At 43.0% G+C, this 17275-nt stretch overlaps 1 protein-coding gene across 1 annotated transcript in view; it reads left to right on the forward strand.

The window, feature by feature from the left end:
• Window positions 1-17275, forward strand: part of LOC113407339 (hemicentin-1-like) — a 344382-nt gene that overhangs the window by 292976 nt on the left and 34131 nt on the right. The window contains exons 76-86 of the mRNA XM_026655742.1: window positions 6725-6862; window positions 6992-7126; window positions 8025-8294; window positions 9207-9397; window positions 10849-11062; window positions 12065-12199; window positions 12408-12598; window positions 13779-13860; window positions 14549-14818; window positions 15660-15830; window positions 15988-16158. Coding sequence (XP_026511527.1) covers window positions 6725-6862; window positions 6992-7126; window positions 8025-8294; window positions 9207-9397; window positions 10849-11062; window positions 12065-12199; window positions 12408-12598; window positions 13779-13860; window positions 14549-14818; window positions 15660-15830; window positions 15988-16158 — 1968 coding nt within the window. The remainder of the gene's footprint in view (window positions 1-6724; window positions 6863-6991; window positions 7127-8024; window positions 8295-9206; window positions 9398-10848; window positions 11063-12064; window positions 12200-12407; window positions 12599-13778; window positions 13861-14548; window positions 14819-15659; window positions 15831-15987; window positions 16159-17275) is intronic.

Here is a 17275-nt window from a genome sequence, read left to right on the forward strand (position 1 = left end):
TGCCAAGTGCAGCATCTGATGCTCCTTTTCCCCCAGAATTCATGAGGGTTGGGAACTGAAACTTAGAAAATATATGATGGAGAAGGAATGGGACCCCAATCAGTTCTGGACTGAGGACATCCCCTTGTATATCAGTCTCAGCAAGCAGGCAGCACCCCTCCATGCATGAGCTTGGGGACGGAGGCTAAGACTGCTAAGCCTAAGGAGGAAGCTTCACATGAGAGTAAGGGGAACTCTCATAGACACAGGGATGAGCCATCTTTGTCTAAAACTGCCCTGAAGAGAGAGGATCCCTCCCTGACCATGTCAAAATTGGGAGAGCCAGTACACATGGGCACTGAGGACTTAGGCCTGAGTATATCTTTTCAGCAGGAGAAGGAGGTGCGCAAGGGTATGGCTCTGACGGTTCCGACATTGGCTCTGATGGTGAAGACTCAGGAAAAACAGCTCCTGGTTCTCCCATCCACTTCTAGAGCCAATGCAGTACAGTAACGCCTCACTTAAAGTCATCCCAGTTAACGTTGTTCCATTGTTATAGGGAACATGCTCGTTTAAAGTTGCACAATGCTCACTTATAATGTTGTTTGACAGCTGCCTGCTTTGTCCACTGCATGCAGAAAGAGCAGCCCATTGCAGCTAGCTGGTGGGGCTTGGAACCAGGATGGACCGGCAGCCCCCTATCAGCTCCCCGTTCTCCTAAGTTCCCTGTGTGGCAGCTGTCCAGCAGGCTATCAATTGCTGAGCAGTTCAGCTGTCCCTCCCCCGACTGCTGTGTGCTGCTCCCAGGGCTGTCCCTAGCTATTCTGGGGCCTTATGCAGGGGGAGGAGTGGGGGGGGACTGGGTTGGCTTGGGGGTAGGGGGGGAACCACCCTCCAGCACTCACTAGCGGCGCAGCTGGGGCCGGGTCGCTGCACTTCCCACCACCGGTGAGTGCAGGCCCGGCCCTGCTGCAGAGCTCAGGGGAGTGGGGGCGGGGCTAGGGCGGAGCGGGGGCAGGAAGAGGTGGGGCGGGGGCCCTGGGGAAGAGCCGGAGCAGGGGCTGGAGCAGCACACAGCTGCGCAGGTGCCCCAAATTTCCTGGTGCCCTACGCAGTTGCGTACTTTGCGTATGGGTAAAGACGGCCCTGGCTGCTCCTGCCCTCTGCCTTGGAGCTGCTCCCGGGAGCCTCCTGCTTGCTGTGCAAGAGGAAAGGGGAAAGAGGGGTGCTAATGTCAGGGTGTCCCCCTCCCCCCTGCTCCTGGCCCCCACTCCTTTACCCCATCGGGCCATCTCCACAGAGCGGGGGGGACACGACAGGGCTCAGAAGAGAGGAAGCTTGCTGGCAGCAGCTGCTGTCTCAACTTGCTGAGCTACTTAAAACGGCAATGTACTTAGAGTGGGGTCAGCGTATTTAAAAGGGCAATGCACCTCTCTCTCTCTCTCTCTCTCTCTCTCTGACACACACACGGTGTGTGTCTCTGTCTTTCTCTGCCATGCTGTCTCCCCTCCCTCCATTCGTGCTACCTTGTAGAGTGTGAGGCTACATTAACAACCATGGGTTAACCCTTGAGGGCTCAGCCGAGTGCTATCATCATTTAGCAGTAAGCCATTCCCTGGGAAATACCTCTGGCACCCTCTGACTTCACCACCTCAACCAAGCTTCACAATCATCATTGCTGTGTACAGTATTACATTGTTTAAAACTTATAGTGTGTGTGTGTATATATATATATATTATTATAATAATAATAATTAATAATAAATATAAAATATAGTCTTTTGTCTGGCGAAAAAAAATTTCCCTGGAACCTAACCCCCCCATTTACATTAATTCTTATGGGGAAATTGGATTCACTTAACACTGTTTCACTTAAAGTAGCATTTTTCAGGAACATAACTACAACGTTAAGCGAAGAGTTACTGTACTGGTAGTGACACAGCCCTGAGAGAGCCAAGTGTCATGGTGACCAAGAAAGCTCCAGTTCCACCAATGGACTCTCCTTTTACCCCAGGGCAGTCTGAGACCTAAGTCACCCAGGAGGGCATCTTTTTTCTTCCCTATCTGCATTAACCTCTCTGTTGGGACAGGCTTTATTCCAGGACATTATACCAGAGGAAGAGACTACCCCGAGGATGCAGAGTCATTCTCCTATCCCACCTGCCAGCCTCAAGGAGCAACCTTTGGTACCATAGGTTCTGCCAGTACTGCAGGATCTGGCTTTCTCTTTGGATGAGTCAGAGGCACAACAGGAGTCTCTGCGGTACCAGACAGAAGTCCTCGAAGATTAGACTTCCAGCCTCTGACCAGACACAATTCATGAAGAGATAGGTTGTACCCTATGCCATGGGGTCCTCCGGTGCCAGTTGATCCATCTGTTGGCAATATTGGGGGGCTGTGGGCTTCCTACCCTAGACTCCCAGCATCAGTGCATAAACCCTATTTGCCATTGCCACCCACAACCAGCCCCATCAGAGTATTGGAGGAAGATGAGCTGGATTTGCTGGTTCCAGGAGCAATCTTGTTGTCTTCACCAGATGAGGTGGTTACTCCATCTCCACTGGAAGACTTTAAACAATAGCAAGAGCTCATGCCCAGGGGGTCAGCAGAGCTACAGATTCACCTTCAGGAAGTCCAGGATCCTCAGCACAGGTTACCAGACATGCTGCAGCCTGTAGAGTGGCCCTCCCCATCAACAAGGCCATTATGGATCCAGCAAAGGTAGTTTGGCACACTCCTGCTTCTGTTCCTCCCACCCCTAAGAGGGCTGAGAAGCATTAATTTGTTCCGCCCAAGGGGTGAGAGTTTTTGTTCCTTAAGTGATTGCACATATCCATTCCACTGTAGGTGTGTGTGCACACCTCGTGCACAGTTGTCATAATTTTTTCCTGAGCAGTACCTCTTGGGGCAGCATGAGCACTCTCTGATGCCTCACACCATTCCACGCAGACATAAAGGGTTGCACTGCCCCCTTCTGTTCCTTCCTATCACCAGTGACGGTTTGTTGGACCTGCGATGCTTGTTTTTTTTTCATATCCTTTCGTGTATATAGTACCTTGTAGTGTTAGTTTAGTATTGTATAGTAGTTCTGTTAATAATTAGTTATAGATGTGTTTTACAACACTATCTTTTTAGTGTGGGGTTACCGGTGCCTGGCTGGGTACCAGGATCAGTACTGGACTCATGCCCTATTGTATGCCTTACCTCCCATTCCTCTCCTGTCCAAAGTGTTATCCAAAGTCAAGCAAGATTCTGCTCACCTTAATCTGATAGCCCCTATATGGCTCTGTCAACACTGTTTTTTTACCCTATTAGCACTATTGGTCAGACTTCCGCTGTTTCTCCTGAGAGAGGTGAATCTTATCTCCCAGGACAACAGCCACCTTTTTCATCCCAACCTTCGGGCTCTCCACCTGACTATGTGGATGCTTCATTGCTGAAGTTTGCTTTAAGGGAGTACAGGAAGTCCTACTTTGACTAGGCCTACTTACCTTGCTAAATGGAAGAGATTCTCTGTCTGGTCCACACTGAGAGGCATTCCTCCATCTCAAACTCTGATTAGCCATATCTTGGATTATCTTTTGTTTCTAAAGCAACAGGGATTGGCTCTTAGTTTCATTAGAGTTCATCTGGTGGCTATGGATAACTGGTCTTTTTTTTTTTTTTCCAAACCCTGTACCCATCAGGTTTCTAAAAGATTTGCTTAGATCGGTGGGTCTCAAACTTTTTTACTGGCAACCCCTTTCACATCACAAGCCTCTGAGTGTGACCCACCCCCTAATAAATTAAACACCCTTTTAAATATATTTAGCACCATTATAAATGTTGGAGGCAAGCAGGATTTGGGGTGGAGGTTGACAGCTTGCGACCCCCCCATGTAATGACCTCGTGACCCCCTGAGGGGTCCTGATCCCCAGTTTGAGAACCCCTGGCTTAGATTATACCCACAGAACCATAATCTGGTTCTGCAGTGGAACTTAAATTTAGTACTAGCAAAAGTTGATGGGCCCCCACTTTGAGACACTAGTGACTTCTTCCCTGTTCATGTTAATGAAAGTAGTTTTCCTGGTTGCCATAACCTCTGCCATAAATGTGGGAGAGCTATGAGCTTTGGTATCAGAGCCTTTCTATTGCAACTTTCTTTAGGGAAAAGGTTTTCCTTCGGCTTCACCCTAAATTCCTGTCTAAAATGGTATGTGAATTTAAATCAAGAGATTTATCTATGAATATTCTTTCCCAAACCCTATATGAGTAATGAGAAGGAAAAGTTTCATACTCTAGCTGTTAGAAGAGTGTTGGCTTTTTGCACAGTCTGGATTAGACCATTCAGATTTTTGTCTAAACTTTTTGTCACCATTTCAGGTGGAGTAAAGGACCAACCAGTCTCAACCAATTGGCAGATGTCACACCTCTGGATAGAGTGGTGACTCATTCAGCCAGGTCACAGGTGACTTGTGCAGCCTTTCTGGCCAGGATTCTCATTCTGCATATTTGTAAGGCAGTTAACTGGTCACCGCTCCATACTTTTACCTCTCACAATGCCATCTCTCATCAATCCAGAGACCATGCCAGATTCAGACAAGTTGTTCTTCAATCTTTGTTCAAGTAGACTCCAAGTCCCCTTGTTCAAACTGTTTGTGAGTCATCTACGATGGAATGGACATGTGGAATCCCTAGAAGAAAAATAAATGGTTACTTACCTTTCTGTAACTGTTGTTCTCAGTCTGCGACAGCTGAACATGATGATCTGAAAACTAAAATTCCACATGAGCTCCTTTGTATCAATAATTCCCTCTTTATAGGAGAGCACATGGTTCATGGCTCTCAACATGAAAGATGCATACTTTCACAAAGACGTTCATCCAACCCACAAGAGGTTCCTCAGGTTCCTCTTTTGGTCAAGACCATTACCAATTCAGAGTCGTCTCCTTGGACTGGACACAGCACCCAGGATCTTTACAAAGATTTTTTTTTAGTGGTGGCAGTTTGGATGAGAAAAGTGGGATTTACAGTCTTCCCATACCTCGATGACTGGCTTCTGATAGGCAACTCCCAAGAAGAAGTCTGGTGGGCACCTTAGCCTTCTGGCTTACCTTGGTATTTGCATCAACCATGAAAAATCCACGTTGATCCCCATGAGGTACATAAACTTTATAGAGGCAACGCTGGATATGACCACAGCAAGAGCGTACCTACCTCTTGAGAGGTTTCAGGCCATGAGCACTCTCAGACAACAAGTACCTATCATACTCAGGATGCCTTTCTCTCCTTAGCCATGTGTCCTCATGCAAACATATGACACCACTCACCAGGCTTCATCTTCATTGCTTACAAGCCTGGCTTCTCTCCATGTGCTCACCAGAGAAGGGCAACATAAATGGCGGGGTGTCTGTTCCATCCAAGGTGTTGGACTCTCTTGTCTGTTGGACAAAACCAGAGAAGTTTTGAGTGGGGATCCCTTTCCTCACACCAACTCCTGAGGCACCCATCGTTACCAATTTCTCCCTCTTGGGTGGGTAACCATATGATCTTCACTCATCCTGTCACAACTAGATTTCTGAAGAGGCTTTTCAGATCCTTTCCACCATTGGCGAAGTTCACATCTTAGTGGGACCTCAATTTTGTTCTATCATATCTAGTAAACCTTCCTTTGAGCCTCTAGCGACATGCTCGATGGCTGATCTGTCCATGAAGGTGACCTTTCTAACAGCTATAACATTAACCTGAGTCAGTGAGCTTGTGGGGGGAGGTACATGAGGAACTGCCATATACTACCTTCTCTAAAGAAAAGGTCTCATTATGCCCCCACCTCAGATTCATCCCTAAAGTAGTTTCCGAGTTTCATATGAGTCAGGACATCCATTCACTAGCATTTTTTCCCAAACCTCGTGCCTCAGAAGAAGAGAGAAGGATGCATCTGGATGGTCAAAGGGCTTTGGCTTTTTATCTACAAAGAACAAAGGACATTAGAAAGACAGCTAAACTATTTGTTTCCATAGCAGAGCAATCAACGGGGTCAAGCTATAATGGCACAGAGACTTTCTAAGTGTATCTCAGGTTATATTATCCTTTCTTCCCAACTAGCTTGTATTCACCCACCCCCGCGCCCCAGAAGGGATGAGGGCTTATTCCACGAGAGGGCAGGATGCTTTGGTTGCATCTCTGAGATGTACCCTTACTAGAGATATGTAAGGTAGCTACTTGGAGCTCTTGGCAAACTTGCACAAGACATTACACTTTGGTCCAATTGTCCACCGCGGAAACAGCGATGGGGACAGCAGTAATAGGGTCAGATGTCACTTCTGTGTCCTCACGCACACCTCCTGTTTGACTATTGCTTGTTAATCTCCCATGTGTGGAATACACATAGGGGCCATCACTTGAAGAAGAAATGGAGGTTACTTACTGTAACTGGAGGTTCTTCGAGATGTGTGGTCCCTATCTGTATTCCACTGTCCATTCTCTGCTGCTGATTGTTTGGACTGTAGTAAGAATGGGAAACTGGAGAGGCATCAGCCCACACCACGCTTTATGCCCTCTGTTTGGAGCATGAGGAAAGCTACGGCACAAGTGCAGGCCAATGGACAATGCTTGTTTAAAAAAAAACAAAAAAACCCACCGGTGCACATGCATACCCATGTGTGGAATACAGATACGGACCACACATCTTGAAGAACCTCCAGTTACTGGTAAATAACTTCAATTTCTAATCAACTGCCTCTTTCTGTGCCATTCCAATTCATAGAGCTACCAGCTATTCAGGTGCAGCCAGGAACACTAGATGTTATCCTGAACAACCCCATTCTTTTACCGTGTGAAGCAACAGGTACACCTCGTCCCATAATAACGTGGCAGAAGGAGGGCATCAATGTAAACACAACAGGTATCTTAGCTTTATGATGCTAATAATTCTGCTGTAGCATTTAAACTCATGTTCTCATTCTTTAAAGATTTTGGTCTAATTACCTTATTTATAAAAATGTTTTTTCTACCTTTCTTATGCATGTTTTAGGCAATAGTTATACAGTTCTCCCCAGTGGTAGTTTACAGATCGCAAGAACAGCTGTTGAGGATGCTGGCACTTACATGTGTGTGGCTCAGAATCCAGCTGGTACTGCCCTAGGGAAGATTAAGCTAAAAGTTCAAGGTAAGTCATCACCATAACTCCAGTTTTATACACAAGAAAGCTGTGCATATTCACAGTTAGTGAGATCCCTGTTCTGAGCAATGAATATGGACCAAAGATTGTAAAATTAGTTCCTGCAAATAAATAATAGAACTAGTCAATTCCCTGCAGCGGCCAGCAAACATTTCTTCTCTACCTTCAGAGACAGCGGTACACTTCAAAAAGAAAAACAAGATTGTTTTTTATCTCACATGGAAAGCAATGGAAACCAAAAATATAGCTGGGATATGAATTGTCATTACTGTGTGACCGTGCAGTGCAATAATAGGGCTTTAACAGATTGTCTCTCATGTGCTTCACGATGGGTTCACACTTCCATGACAAACCCACTTGAGCTGCTACCAACAAAGAATACTTTTGTAAGGTGTGCTGGTAATGGTCCACAATTCGCCATTAAGTACAGCCCCTATTAATTTCATGACCTTCACCATTACAGGTATTGCTAAGAGGTATCAGACGTGATGTCAGTTTGCCATACAATTGTACTTGTAGTGTTTAATACATGAAAAATGCCTGTGTGCGATTGTGCATTGCATGATCTTTGCACTCAGATGAGCACCAGATCTGGGGTTGTTCTTGGCCCCTGCCCAGAAGGACGTAGCTCTGCACCTTCCTTCACACCAGGGCAGGGCATGTAGTGTGCTACCAATAGAATGTCATCTATTTGCTTTACTTTGCACTTGGATTTGGATGCTGTTTTGCAACTGTAACTGATAGGTGAAATTATTTAGCAAGAAGAGTAAACTGTGTTTTTTAAATTATTCTGGATAGGAAATAAAGCATGTGTGGGTATCTGTGTATGTGTGTTTAAATTTATACATTTCCGAACAATGTGTTTTAATTCGTCATTCTCTTTCAGTTCCTCCAGTTATCAAACCCCATTCTAAGAAATACATAGTTGCTGTGGATAAATCTGCCACTCTGCAGTGTGAAGTGGAAGGCTACCCAGTGCCTGAGATCACATGGCACAAAGAAGGACGGCAGGTTACAGAGTCCTTCAGGCAGCGAATTCTCAGCACTGGGGCTTTGCAGATTGCATTTGTACAGCCTGGTGACACTGGACATTACACATGCATGGCTGCAAACGTGGCAGGATCAAGCAGTTCTAGCATGGAACTCGTTGTGCACAGTAAGTACGACTAGAAAGGAATAACATAGGCTGGCCAATTATCATGACAGAAGTCTCTTGCACTGATGTGTTAGAGGCCAAAGTTGTAGTGAGAGACTTCAGGATAGTTACACCAGCTAGCATAAAACTCAGGCTTTATGACATAAGCAAACCACTAACTGGCTGGCTTTAGGAAGAACCAGCCCCTGTGGGTATGTCTCTACATAATTTTCTGTTATGTAGGTTCCACGCCTTTCTCTGGAGCTTTGGATACTGATCACTGTTTAGGCTTGAAATTAGACGAAGGTTTCTAACCGTCAGAGGGGTGAAATTTTGGAACAGCCTTCCGAGGGAAACGGTGGGGGCGAAAGACCTCTCTGGCTTCAAGATTAGGCTAGATAAGTTTATGGAGGGAATGGTTTAATGGGATAATGTGATTTTAGTCAATTAGGTAATAAAGTGCCATCGCTGGTAAAATGTGGGTCTGGCTAGAGAATCTTGCCTGTATGCTCGGGGTTCTACTGATCGCCATATTTGGGGTCGGGAAGGAATTTTCCTCCAGGGTAGATTGGCAGAGGCCCTGGAGGTTTTTCGCCTTCCTCCGCAGCATTGGGCAGGGGTCGCAAGCTGGAGGATTCTCTGCGACTTGAAGTCTTTAAATCACGATCTGGAGACTTCAACAGCTGAGTTAAGGGAAAGTGGGTGGGTCAGCTTTTGTGGCCTGCATCATGCGGGAGGTCAGACTAGATGACCATAATGGTCCCTTCTGACCTTTAAGTCTATGAGTCTATGAGTCTACTGTTGGAGACATGATTAGATGACCCACTGGTCTGGTCTGATGTGTCATTTCTGATGTTCCTACACCAGTATCTGGCTGAATGGAAGGCTGAAAACTATAGACAGTAATTAACCTCTTTTTAAATCTCCCCATAGTTCCACCTAAAATCCGTAGTTCAGAGGTGCAGCACACAGTCATTGAGAATTCCCAGGCTGTTCTGTCATGTGTGGCTGATGGTATCCCAACACCAACAATAAACTGGAAGAAAGACAATATACCTTTACCAGACACAGTAGGAAAATACAGGCCTATGCAGTATGGAGATCTCGTTTTGGAGAATGCTGTTGTAAGTGTTATGAATTTGAATGTCCTCATTATATATTGTGTATTCTTTCATGTGAAAATTGAGCAGCATCAAAGGTTTTATTTGTCTGGAATGAAGGAACAGAAAGATTGTGTGGAGTCTATAACTCTTATGTCAAAAGAAAGTCCCTGCAGGTCAGGGTTGAGGCACAGTGTAGGCTTACTTGTGGAAAACATGCTCTGAAACTACCCAATTGCTACCTATTCTGTGGATAAACAGAGGACCACTGGTTCCAAGAGTGCTGATCATGGGAGATAAATTCACAACATTTTTAGAACATAACTGCATAGAATACACATTGTAAAAACAGTCCAGTGCTCTCTTAAATAAGTGTACTGAAGGATTTTGTGGATCATAGTTGTTGTTGTTTTTATTTATAAGGTCAGCACCCTCCTTTCTAGTGTTTTGCATGTTATTTTTACAGCCTAAGAAATGTACAGCACGATGAAATGTCAGCCCTTTGTAAAGCCTCTAATGAGCAGATGAGTGTTGAATGCCTCCAGTGAGGTGCTGTATGCCTTCAGCTTTCCCTAGAGTCAATGGAAGGTATGGGCAAGCAGCATGTCACAAGAAGTGCCCAGTACCATTCAGATCTGGCCCTAAAATGTATTAAATAGTGGAAATATTTCTGCAAAGCTTGCAATGGAAAGCTCTTGGATGTGGCCGTTTGGGCATTTTCACCAAGGAGCCTGCATGTCAGCTAACATCTGGAAATTCCAGATCAGTATATTCACATCTCCTTTCTTGCCCAACATTTTTTTCTTCTCTTCCATATCATATACCTTTGTCTTAGAAGGAGTCGCACTAGTTCCAATCATACTGTCCTTATTAAGGGAAAATGTCTGTTGATGGCAGGGGAGCTTTGCCAGCATAAGAATTGTGAGGTCCAGTTTAATGTTATGAAGTGCTACATTTAAGGCTGGTTTTGTCTACTCTACTTGCCATTACTGAAATTTTTACTAAGCTCAACAGCTAGTCGCATTTACCTTTTCCCTCTTAGCTCTTTGGATTCTCTTCTGTGTAGTGTGAACTCTTTATTGTACCTTCAGTTGGAAGGACAGTAAGATGGACAGCTCCATTATTTTGATACCAAGCTGTTCTGTGCATGGCTTCCAGCCAGTTTTAAGGTTAGAATAGGAAGTCAGCCTATTTCACTTACTTGTCCTTGCCATAGCTGCGATGTATTAGTCTCAGGTAATCTGCTGGGTTTGCTACACTCAGGTTTCTGTGTCATTCAATCATCAAGTTAGGCTGACGAGACTGACTCATCATAGCTTCCAATATATTACTAGCGAGTTGCCAAAATTTAAAATTCAGTCAGATGAACATTCCAACTGAACTGAAGTTCCAAATTTTTTGAGATTCCCCCCATCATTACTATTGATGATGTTCGAGCTCCAATGCCTCCCCCTATTTTTCCCCCCTTCTTTCAGCCTGAAGATTCTGGTAGTTATACCTGTGTTGCCAGCAATGCTGTTGGTGAAGATATACACACTGTCAGCCTAATGGTCCATGTGCTCCCAGCTTTCACTGAACTGCCTGGAGACATAGCTTTGAATAAAGGAGAACAACTCAGATTAACTTGTAAAGCAACTGGGACTCCGATACCCAAAATAACTTGGACTTTTAACAACAATATTGTCCCTGGTGAGTGATATCAGTACTTAACTGTCAGTCTGACACAGATTCTTTCCCCCTCCAGAAGTGGTGTTAGTGTGCAGTGGTGTCAGTTTGAGATTACAGTATAAAGTTCATAAGGGGAAAAACATAGTATGGCCTGCGTAACAAACTGTCTAGACCAGTGTTTCCCAAACTTGGGACGCCGCTTGTGTAGGGAAAGCCCCTGGCGGGCTGGGCCGGTTTGTTTACCTGCTGCGTCTGCAGGTCCAGCCGATCGCGGCTCCCAGTGGCCGCGATTCACCTTGGCCCGCGCCGCTTCCAGCAGCTCCCATTGGCCTGGAGCAGCGAACTGCGGCCAGTGGGAGCCGTGATCGGCTGGACCTGCGGATGCAGTAGGTAAACAAACTGGCCCGGCCCGCCAGTGGCTTTCCCTACACAAGCGGCATCCCAAGTTTGGGAAACACTGGTCTAGACAGTGGTAATATCTGGAACTTGTTAGCATAGAATACCAGAACTACAATTAACATTAAATTGCCTCTGTTCCTGGACTCTGGAGAAGGGCTTTAGGAACCCTGTCCCCTTGTTGTGTCAAGCTGCATGTCCCATATTAAAATGTACACATTGGGTATAATAAATATTCCAGCATCTAAGCACAAAAGATGACTTCCACAAGCACCTGTATGAATAAAACTTCACTGTTGGTGGAATGCAAAACATGAACGGACTGAAAGGAGAAACAGGGCAAATTCATTCACAATAGAGTGACCAGTCAAGGAACACTGTTTGACTGACTTGTTCAGCCCTCTAAAACATACACGCAGACAGGGAAAGGCATAATAGGGTCTGTAATCAAAGGTGTCTCAGAAATTAGTCCAACGCAATGGTAAGTTCTTTTATAGAAGCATACCATTGAGCCATGCTGCTAAGCAGCCCTGTACATCTAAACCTATTCCTGTAAAATATATATCACTTGTTGATATTTTCCAGAGCTACTTCAGTGTGTTTAAAAGACATCTTTTCTCTCCACAGCAAAACTTGACAATGCTAATGGACACAGTGAACTAGTTATTGAAAGAGTATCTAAAGACGACTCTGGTACCTATGTGTGTACAGCAGAAAACACAGTTGGCTCTATAAAGGCTATTGGATTTGTGTATGTCAAAGGTATGTGTAAATAACTGCAATATCAGGCACAATCAGTGACAATTTCACACAGCCTCATTTTTAGTTGTATCCAATAGCACTGCCATGGTTGATTAGAAAAGGGGTAACAAGTTGAACTTCAGATCTTATGAAAACAAAGAATGGCGGATTCCTATCAGAAGTTTCATTTAGAATCTCTTGCTTTCGCTTTGCTTTTTATCATTTTCAGAGCCTCCGGTCTTCCAAGGGGATTATTATTCTAGCTGGATTGAGCCCTTGGGTGGTAATGCTATATTGAACTGTGAGGTCAGAGGAGATCCACCTCCAACAATCCAATGGAGCAAAAAAGGAGTTAGCATTCAGATTAGCAACAGGATCCGACAACTCAGCAATGGTTCTCTTGCCATCTATGGCACTGTTGTGAGTCACTAATCATTTAAAATGTGTTTGTGTGCTACATTTAATTATTGTAAGTAAATAAATTTATCCAAGAGGGTATGTATTTTAACTGAATATAAATTTGCCTTTATTAAAAAAATATTCGGTAGTTACTCTACATTTTAAAAAGATGTAATTTTTTAATGCAGTCTAAAATATCCTGCTCAAATTACTGTGACCTCACTAACAAAGCAAGGGAATGTTGTATCTGTTCTGTCTATCCCCTATAAACTTGCAGAGCTGCATTTTCAATAGGACTTAACAAAGCCTCAAAACTTGGGCATACAAAATCTGATAATGAAATCCTGGCTCTGTTGAAGTAAGTGGGAGTTTTGACATTGGCTATAATGGTACCAGAATTTTCCCCTCTCTTCCCCCCCCCCCCATTTTAATTACTTGTGCACCTAAATCCTAAATTCAAAAGTTCAACCTGGTTAGCTCCCCAACTCCTAATATGCATGTTCAAATTGCATGTTCATGATTTGCACATTCAAGTTTAGAAGCTGCAGTTGAAAACGTGGCCCTCATAAAAGGTTTTAGAAAAAGCTTCTAGATTTACAAATGTAAATAGTTGAAGAAAAAAAACCAGACATTAGCTTAATATTAATAAAAGTAAAATGTTCAAATTGCTATTAAAACTTTTGGTTACTGGGTAGTAACAATAGTAGTCTATAGTTCTCTTTGTATTGCTACATTTATAATCTACTTTATATACTTACACATCCAGCACCATACTATATAGGAATCTACAATATTAACAAGCAGATGGTTTTGACTTAGATGACTTGAAACCTACCATATACGTTTCAGAAAAAGACTAAGTCTCTCAAAAGGACATAAGAAACATTGGAAAGAATTCCATGTAGATACTACTTGGATGCAGTTCTCTTGTTTTTCTCTCTAGCCTCACCTGCTTGTAACAAATTCCCATCCCAATTAACCTTTTAATTCAAGTCACTTTGGGTGTAGTTTAAAAAACTGGCAGCTTGTATGATAAACTTTTCTGGTAGTTGTTAATTAATGATTTCCCTCTACTTCTTTAAGGTCTGTTGCATGCCATACTGTACTGTAGCAAACTCGCTGACAGGAAATGCATTGTGAAAAGATTAACTTACTCCAGTAGGTTGATAGTTTATATGATTACTTGTTTATTGTCCTTTAGAATGAAGATGCTGGTGACTACACATGTATAGCTACAAATGATGCCGGCGTGGTTGAGCGCAGTGTGACACTAACGCTTCAGAGTAAGACTCAAATCAGATATCTAGTGCTATAAGAGTGGGGCCAGAAGATGACTTTGGATACATGTGTGCAAGTCCCTTTGTAGTTTTGGGAGGAGACAGTCAAAATTCACCAATGGGAATTGGGCACCTCACTGCTTTTTCTATCTTTGGCATATTCTTGAGGGCAGAACTGGGCTTTAAATTAATTCTTACACAAATGATGGAATTTTAGAATAATTTTTTTTACTGACAGAATTTTCAAACATCTCTTCTCTATTTATAACTCAGAGAAGAATCAGACCTTTTACCTCTGTTTTTGTTTCCTTGTGTATAGAATGGGAATAATATCTACCACATTTAGGTATTGTGAGAATTAATTGAAAAGTGTTTTTGCACTACTGATGGTACTAGTTGTTTGTAGAATTGGGCCTCAATCCTGTTTGGGGCCTGTGTGTGCTACCACAATACAAACCACAATACCACTGTCATTGTTTGTGTATTCTAGGTCATATTTAATTTCCATCATTGACCTTGTATTTCTCAAGGATCTCTGGAGATGTATAATAGTAGTTAATGCCAAAATTAATGAAGTAGGATTTCATGCTTTTTCTCAGACCAAACCTCTGTCCAATGAAAAAAATGTCATCTGCTCTTGTAGCCATTTATTGCAAAATGCAGTGATGCTAAAACAGTCTCTCCTCTCTCTCAGGTCCTCCAGTTATTACAGTTGAACCAGTAGAGATGGTGGTTGATGCTGGTATCACAGCAATCCTGAACTGCCAAGCAAATGGAGAACCTACTCCAACCATTGAGTGGTCCCGCCAAGGCCATCCTATCCTCAGCAGTGACAGAGTGACTGTCTTGTCTAATGGCTCCTTGCGTATTGTTGCAGCACAGAAAGAGGATACCTCTGAATATGAATGTGTGGCTAGAAATCTGATGGGATCAATCCTTGTCCGAGTGCCATTTACTGTCCAAGGTAGATACACCAAAGTGCTGTCTAATGATTACCAAATTGCGAGATTCCAGCTTTAAAACAGAATAACTATGACCAAGGTTTTATATTCCTTACATTTACACGTTAAGTCTAGTAGGACATGTCAGTGTTCCTCTTCTTCACAAAATTTTGTACTTTTGTTCCACTTTCTCAACTGTCATCATCCTCAGCATGCTCCCAAGACAGGCAGCTGAGAGTGAAGGAATATGTAAAAGCATGTCTACACTGCCCCACAGTTTGGACTCTGGAGGTGTGAAAAGCAGTGTGAACCAAAGTGCTGTGCTGTAACTGCCCCATGTGGACACTGTGGGTGCAAATGAAAAGATTCCTACTTCATATTAATGTCGTCTTATTTGAAGAGTTAATGCGAACTCTTTAGTTTGCACCTGCAGCGTTTGCACGGGGAATTACACCACAGCCCTTTGGTGCACAATGCTCTTCAGACCCCTGTAGTGTGAACTGAAGGGCAGTTTAGATATGCCCAAAGACTCTATGATAGAGATGATCCTGAACTGAGATGCTGCCTACAGAGCACATTCCACAACTTGAGTTCATCTTTAATGTAGGAGAATAAGTGATAACCATGACAGAATAACTGAAGTATTTTCTCAACTAAAGCATGAAGAATTCTTCACTAACGATAATGTGATGCTATCTGGATATCTGAGGGTAGCCTCTGAACTTGTGCAGGGTTATTTTGATCTTTTTTTCTAGAAATGCAAAAATTTAGCAGATCTTTTAACACAGCTGAGAAAGTATATTCCTGAGCCTGGTTGTATAACACACATATTATAAATGCTCAAATATAATTTTTCCACTGCAGTGCATGGCGGATTTTCAGAATGGTTTGAATGGCGACCATGTAGTGTAACTTGTGGTCAAGGTGTTCAGAAGAGGATCCGTCAGTGTAACAACCCTCTCCCTGCAAATGGTGGGAGGCATTGTCAGGGGCGTGATACAGACATACGCAGCTGCCAGAACAAACCATGTCCAGGTAGATTTCTTTAATGAACTCATACAGTGTATGTTTAACAGATCTCCATGACATCACCATTTCATTGTTTCTGCTATCTGGAATTCTTTGACTTATCGGGGAGAGGATCTTTTCTATAATATATTTGGTAAAATGGTGCTTTTTTTATGTTATGTAGTGGATGGTACCTGGTCAGAGTGGGGGTCTTGGGAAGAGTGTTCAAGAACCTGTGGACAAGGTAACAAGACTAGAACCAGAACTTGTAGTAACCCAACAACTCAACATGGCGGAAGACCATGTGATGGCAATGCTGTGGAATCGATCATGTGTAACATCAGGCCTTGTCCAGGTGAGAAGAGTGTGTTCATTATAAGTTGCAGATACTGATCTTTAAAACTTTTCAGTGTATACTCTTCTTCTCTAAAGCCCACATACTTAACCTCTTTCACTTTGAAATCATTTATGGTGGGGGGAAAAAATGACATTCTATTTGATCTATTTAAAAATTGCCTGCAGTAATTGAAAGGTTTTCAATTTACTGAAATTTAAGTCCAAAATTTAGGTTTTTAAAATATGGAGGTGAGGGTGGTTTATAAAACATGAAAAATATTTTTATAGGGTTTTTTATATTGATTTTAACATTCCTTGAAGTGTTTGCAACCTAAACACATCAGCTTTGTATCCTAGTGCAATAAAACTGACCACTCTAGTCCCATTGTCCAAAGTGGAAAAAAGATTACTAAGCAGCATAAAAGGTGCAGAGTAAAATACATTCTTTTGGGTTTAGTAATTTAAGGTATTATCAGTGTCACAGATAATGTATGTATTTTCTTTGACAATGTCCTTTTAACTTTTAATTATTATTTTCTCTGCTTAGTACATTTGGACTGGATAGGTCTATTCATTATTGCCATTTTTCCTACTATTCTCTCCCTCTGCGGACTTCTCTGATACTGTGATGCTGCACTTTGATCCACTGAGACAGTTTCCCGTAGTGCCATACAAAACCAGTTCTCAGAGTAGCAGCCGTGTTAGTCTGTATCCGCAAAAAGAACAGGAGTACTTGTGGCACCTTAGAGACTAACAAATTTATTTGAGCATAAGCTTTCTTGGGCTACAGCCCACTTCTTCAGATGCATAGAATGGAACATATATTGAGGAGATATTTATACACACATACAGAGAGCATGAAAAGGTGGGAGTTGTCTTACCAACTCTAAAAGGCCAATTAAGTAAGAGAAAAAAAACTTTTGAAGTGATAATCAAGATAGCCCAGTACAGACAGTTTGATAAGAAGTGTGAGAATACTTACAAGGGGAGATAGATTCAATGTTTGTAATGGCTCAGCCATTCCCAGTCCCTATTCAAGCCTAAGTTGATTGTATCTAGTTTGCATATCAATTCCAGCTCAGCAGTTTCTCGTTGGAGTCTGTTTTTGAAGCTTTTCTGTTGCAAAATTGCCACCC

This window comes from Terrapene carolina, unplaced genomic scaffold, assembly GCF_002925995.2.
Source record: "Terrapene carolina triunguis isolate 2854851 unplaced genomic scaffold, T_m_triunguis-2.0 Scaffold211, whole genome shotgun sequence".
NCBI lineage: Eukaryota > Metazoa > Chordata > Testudines > Emydidae > Terrapene > Terrapene triunguis.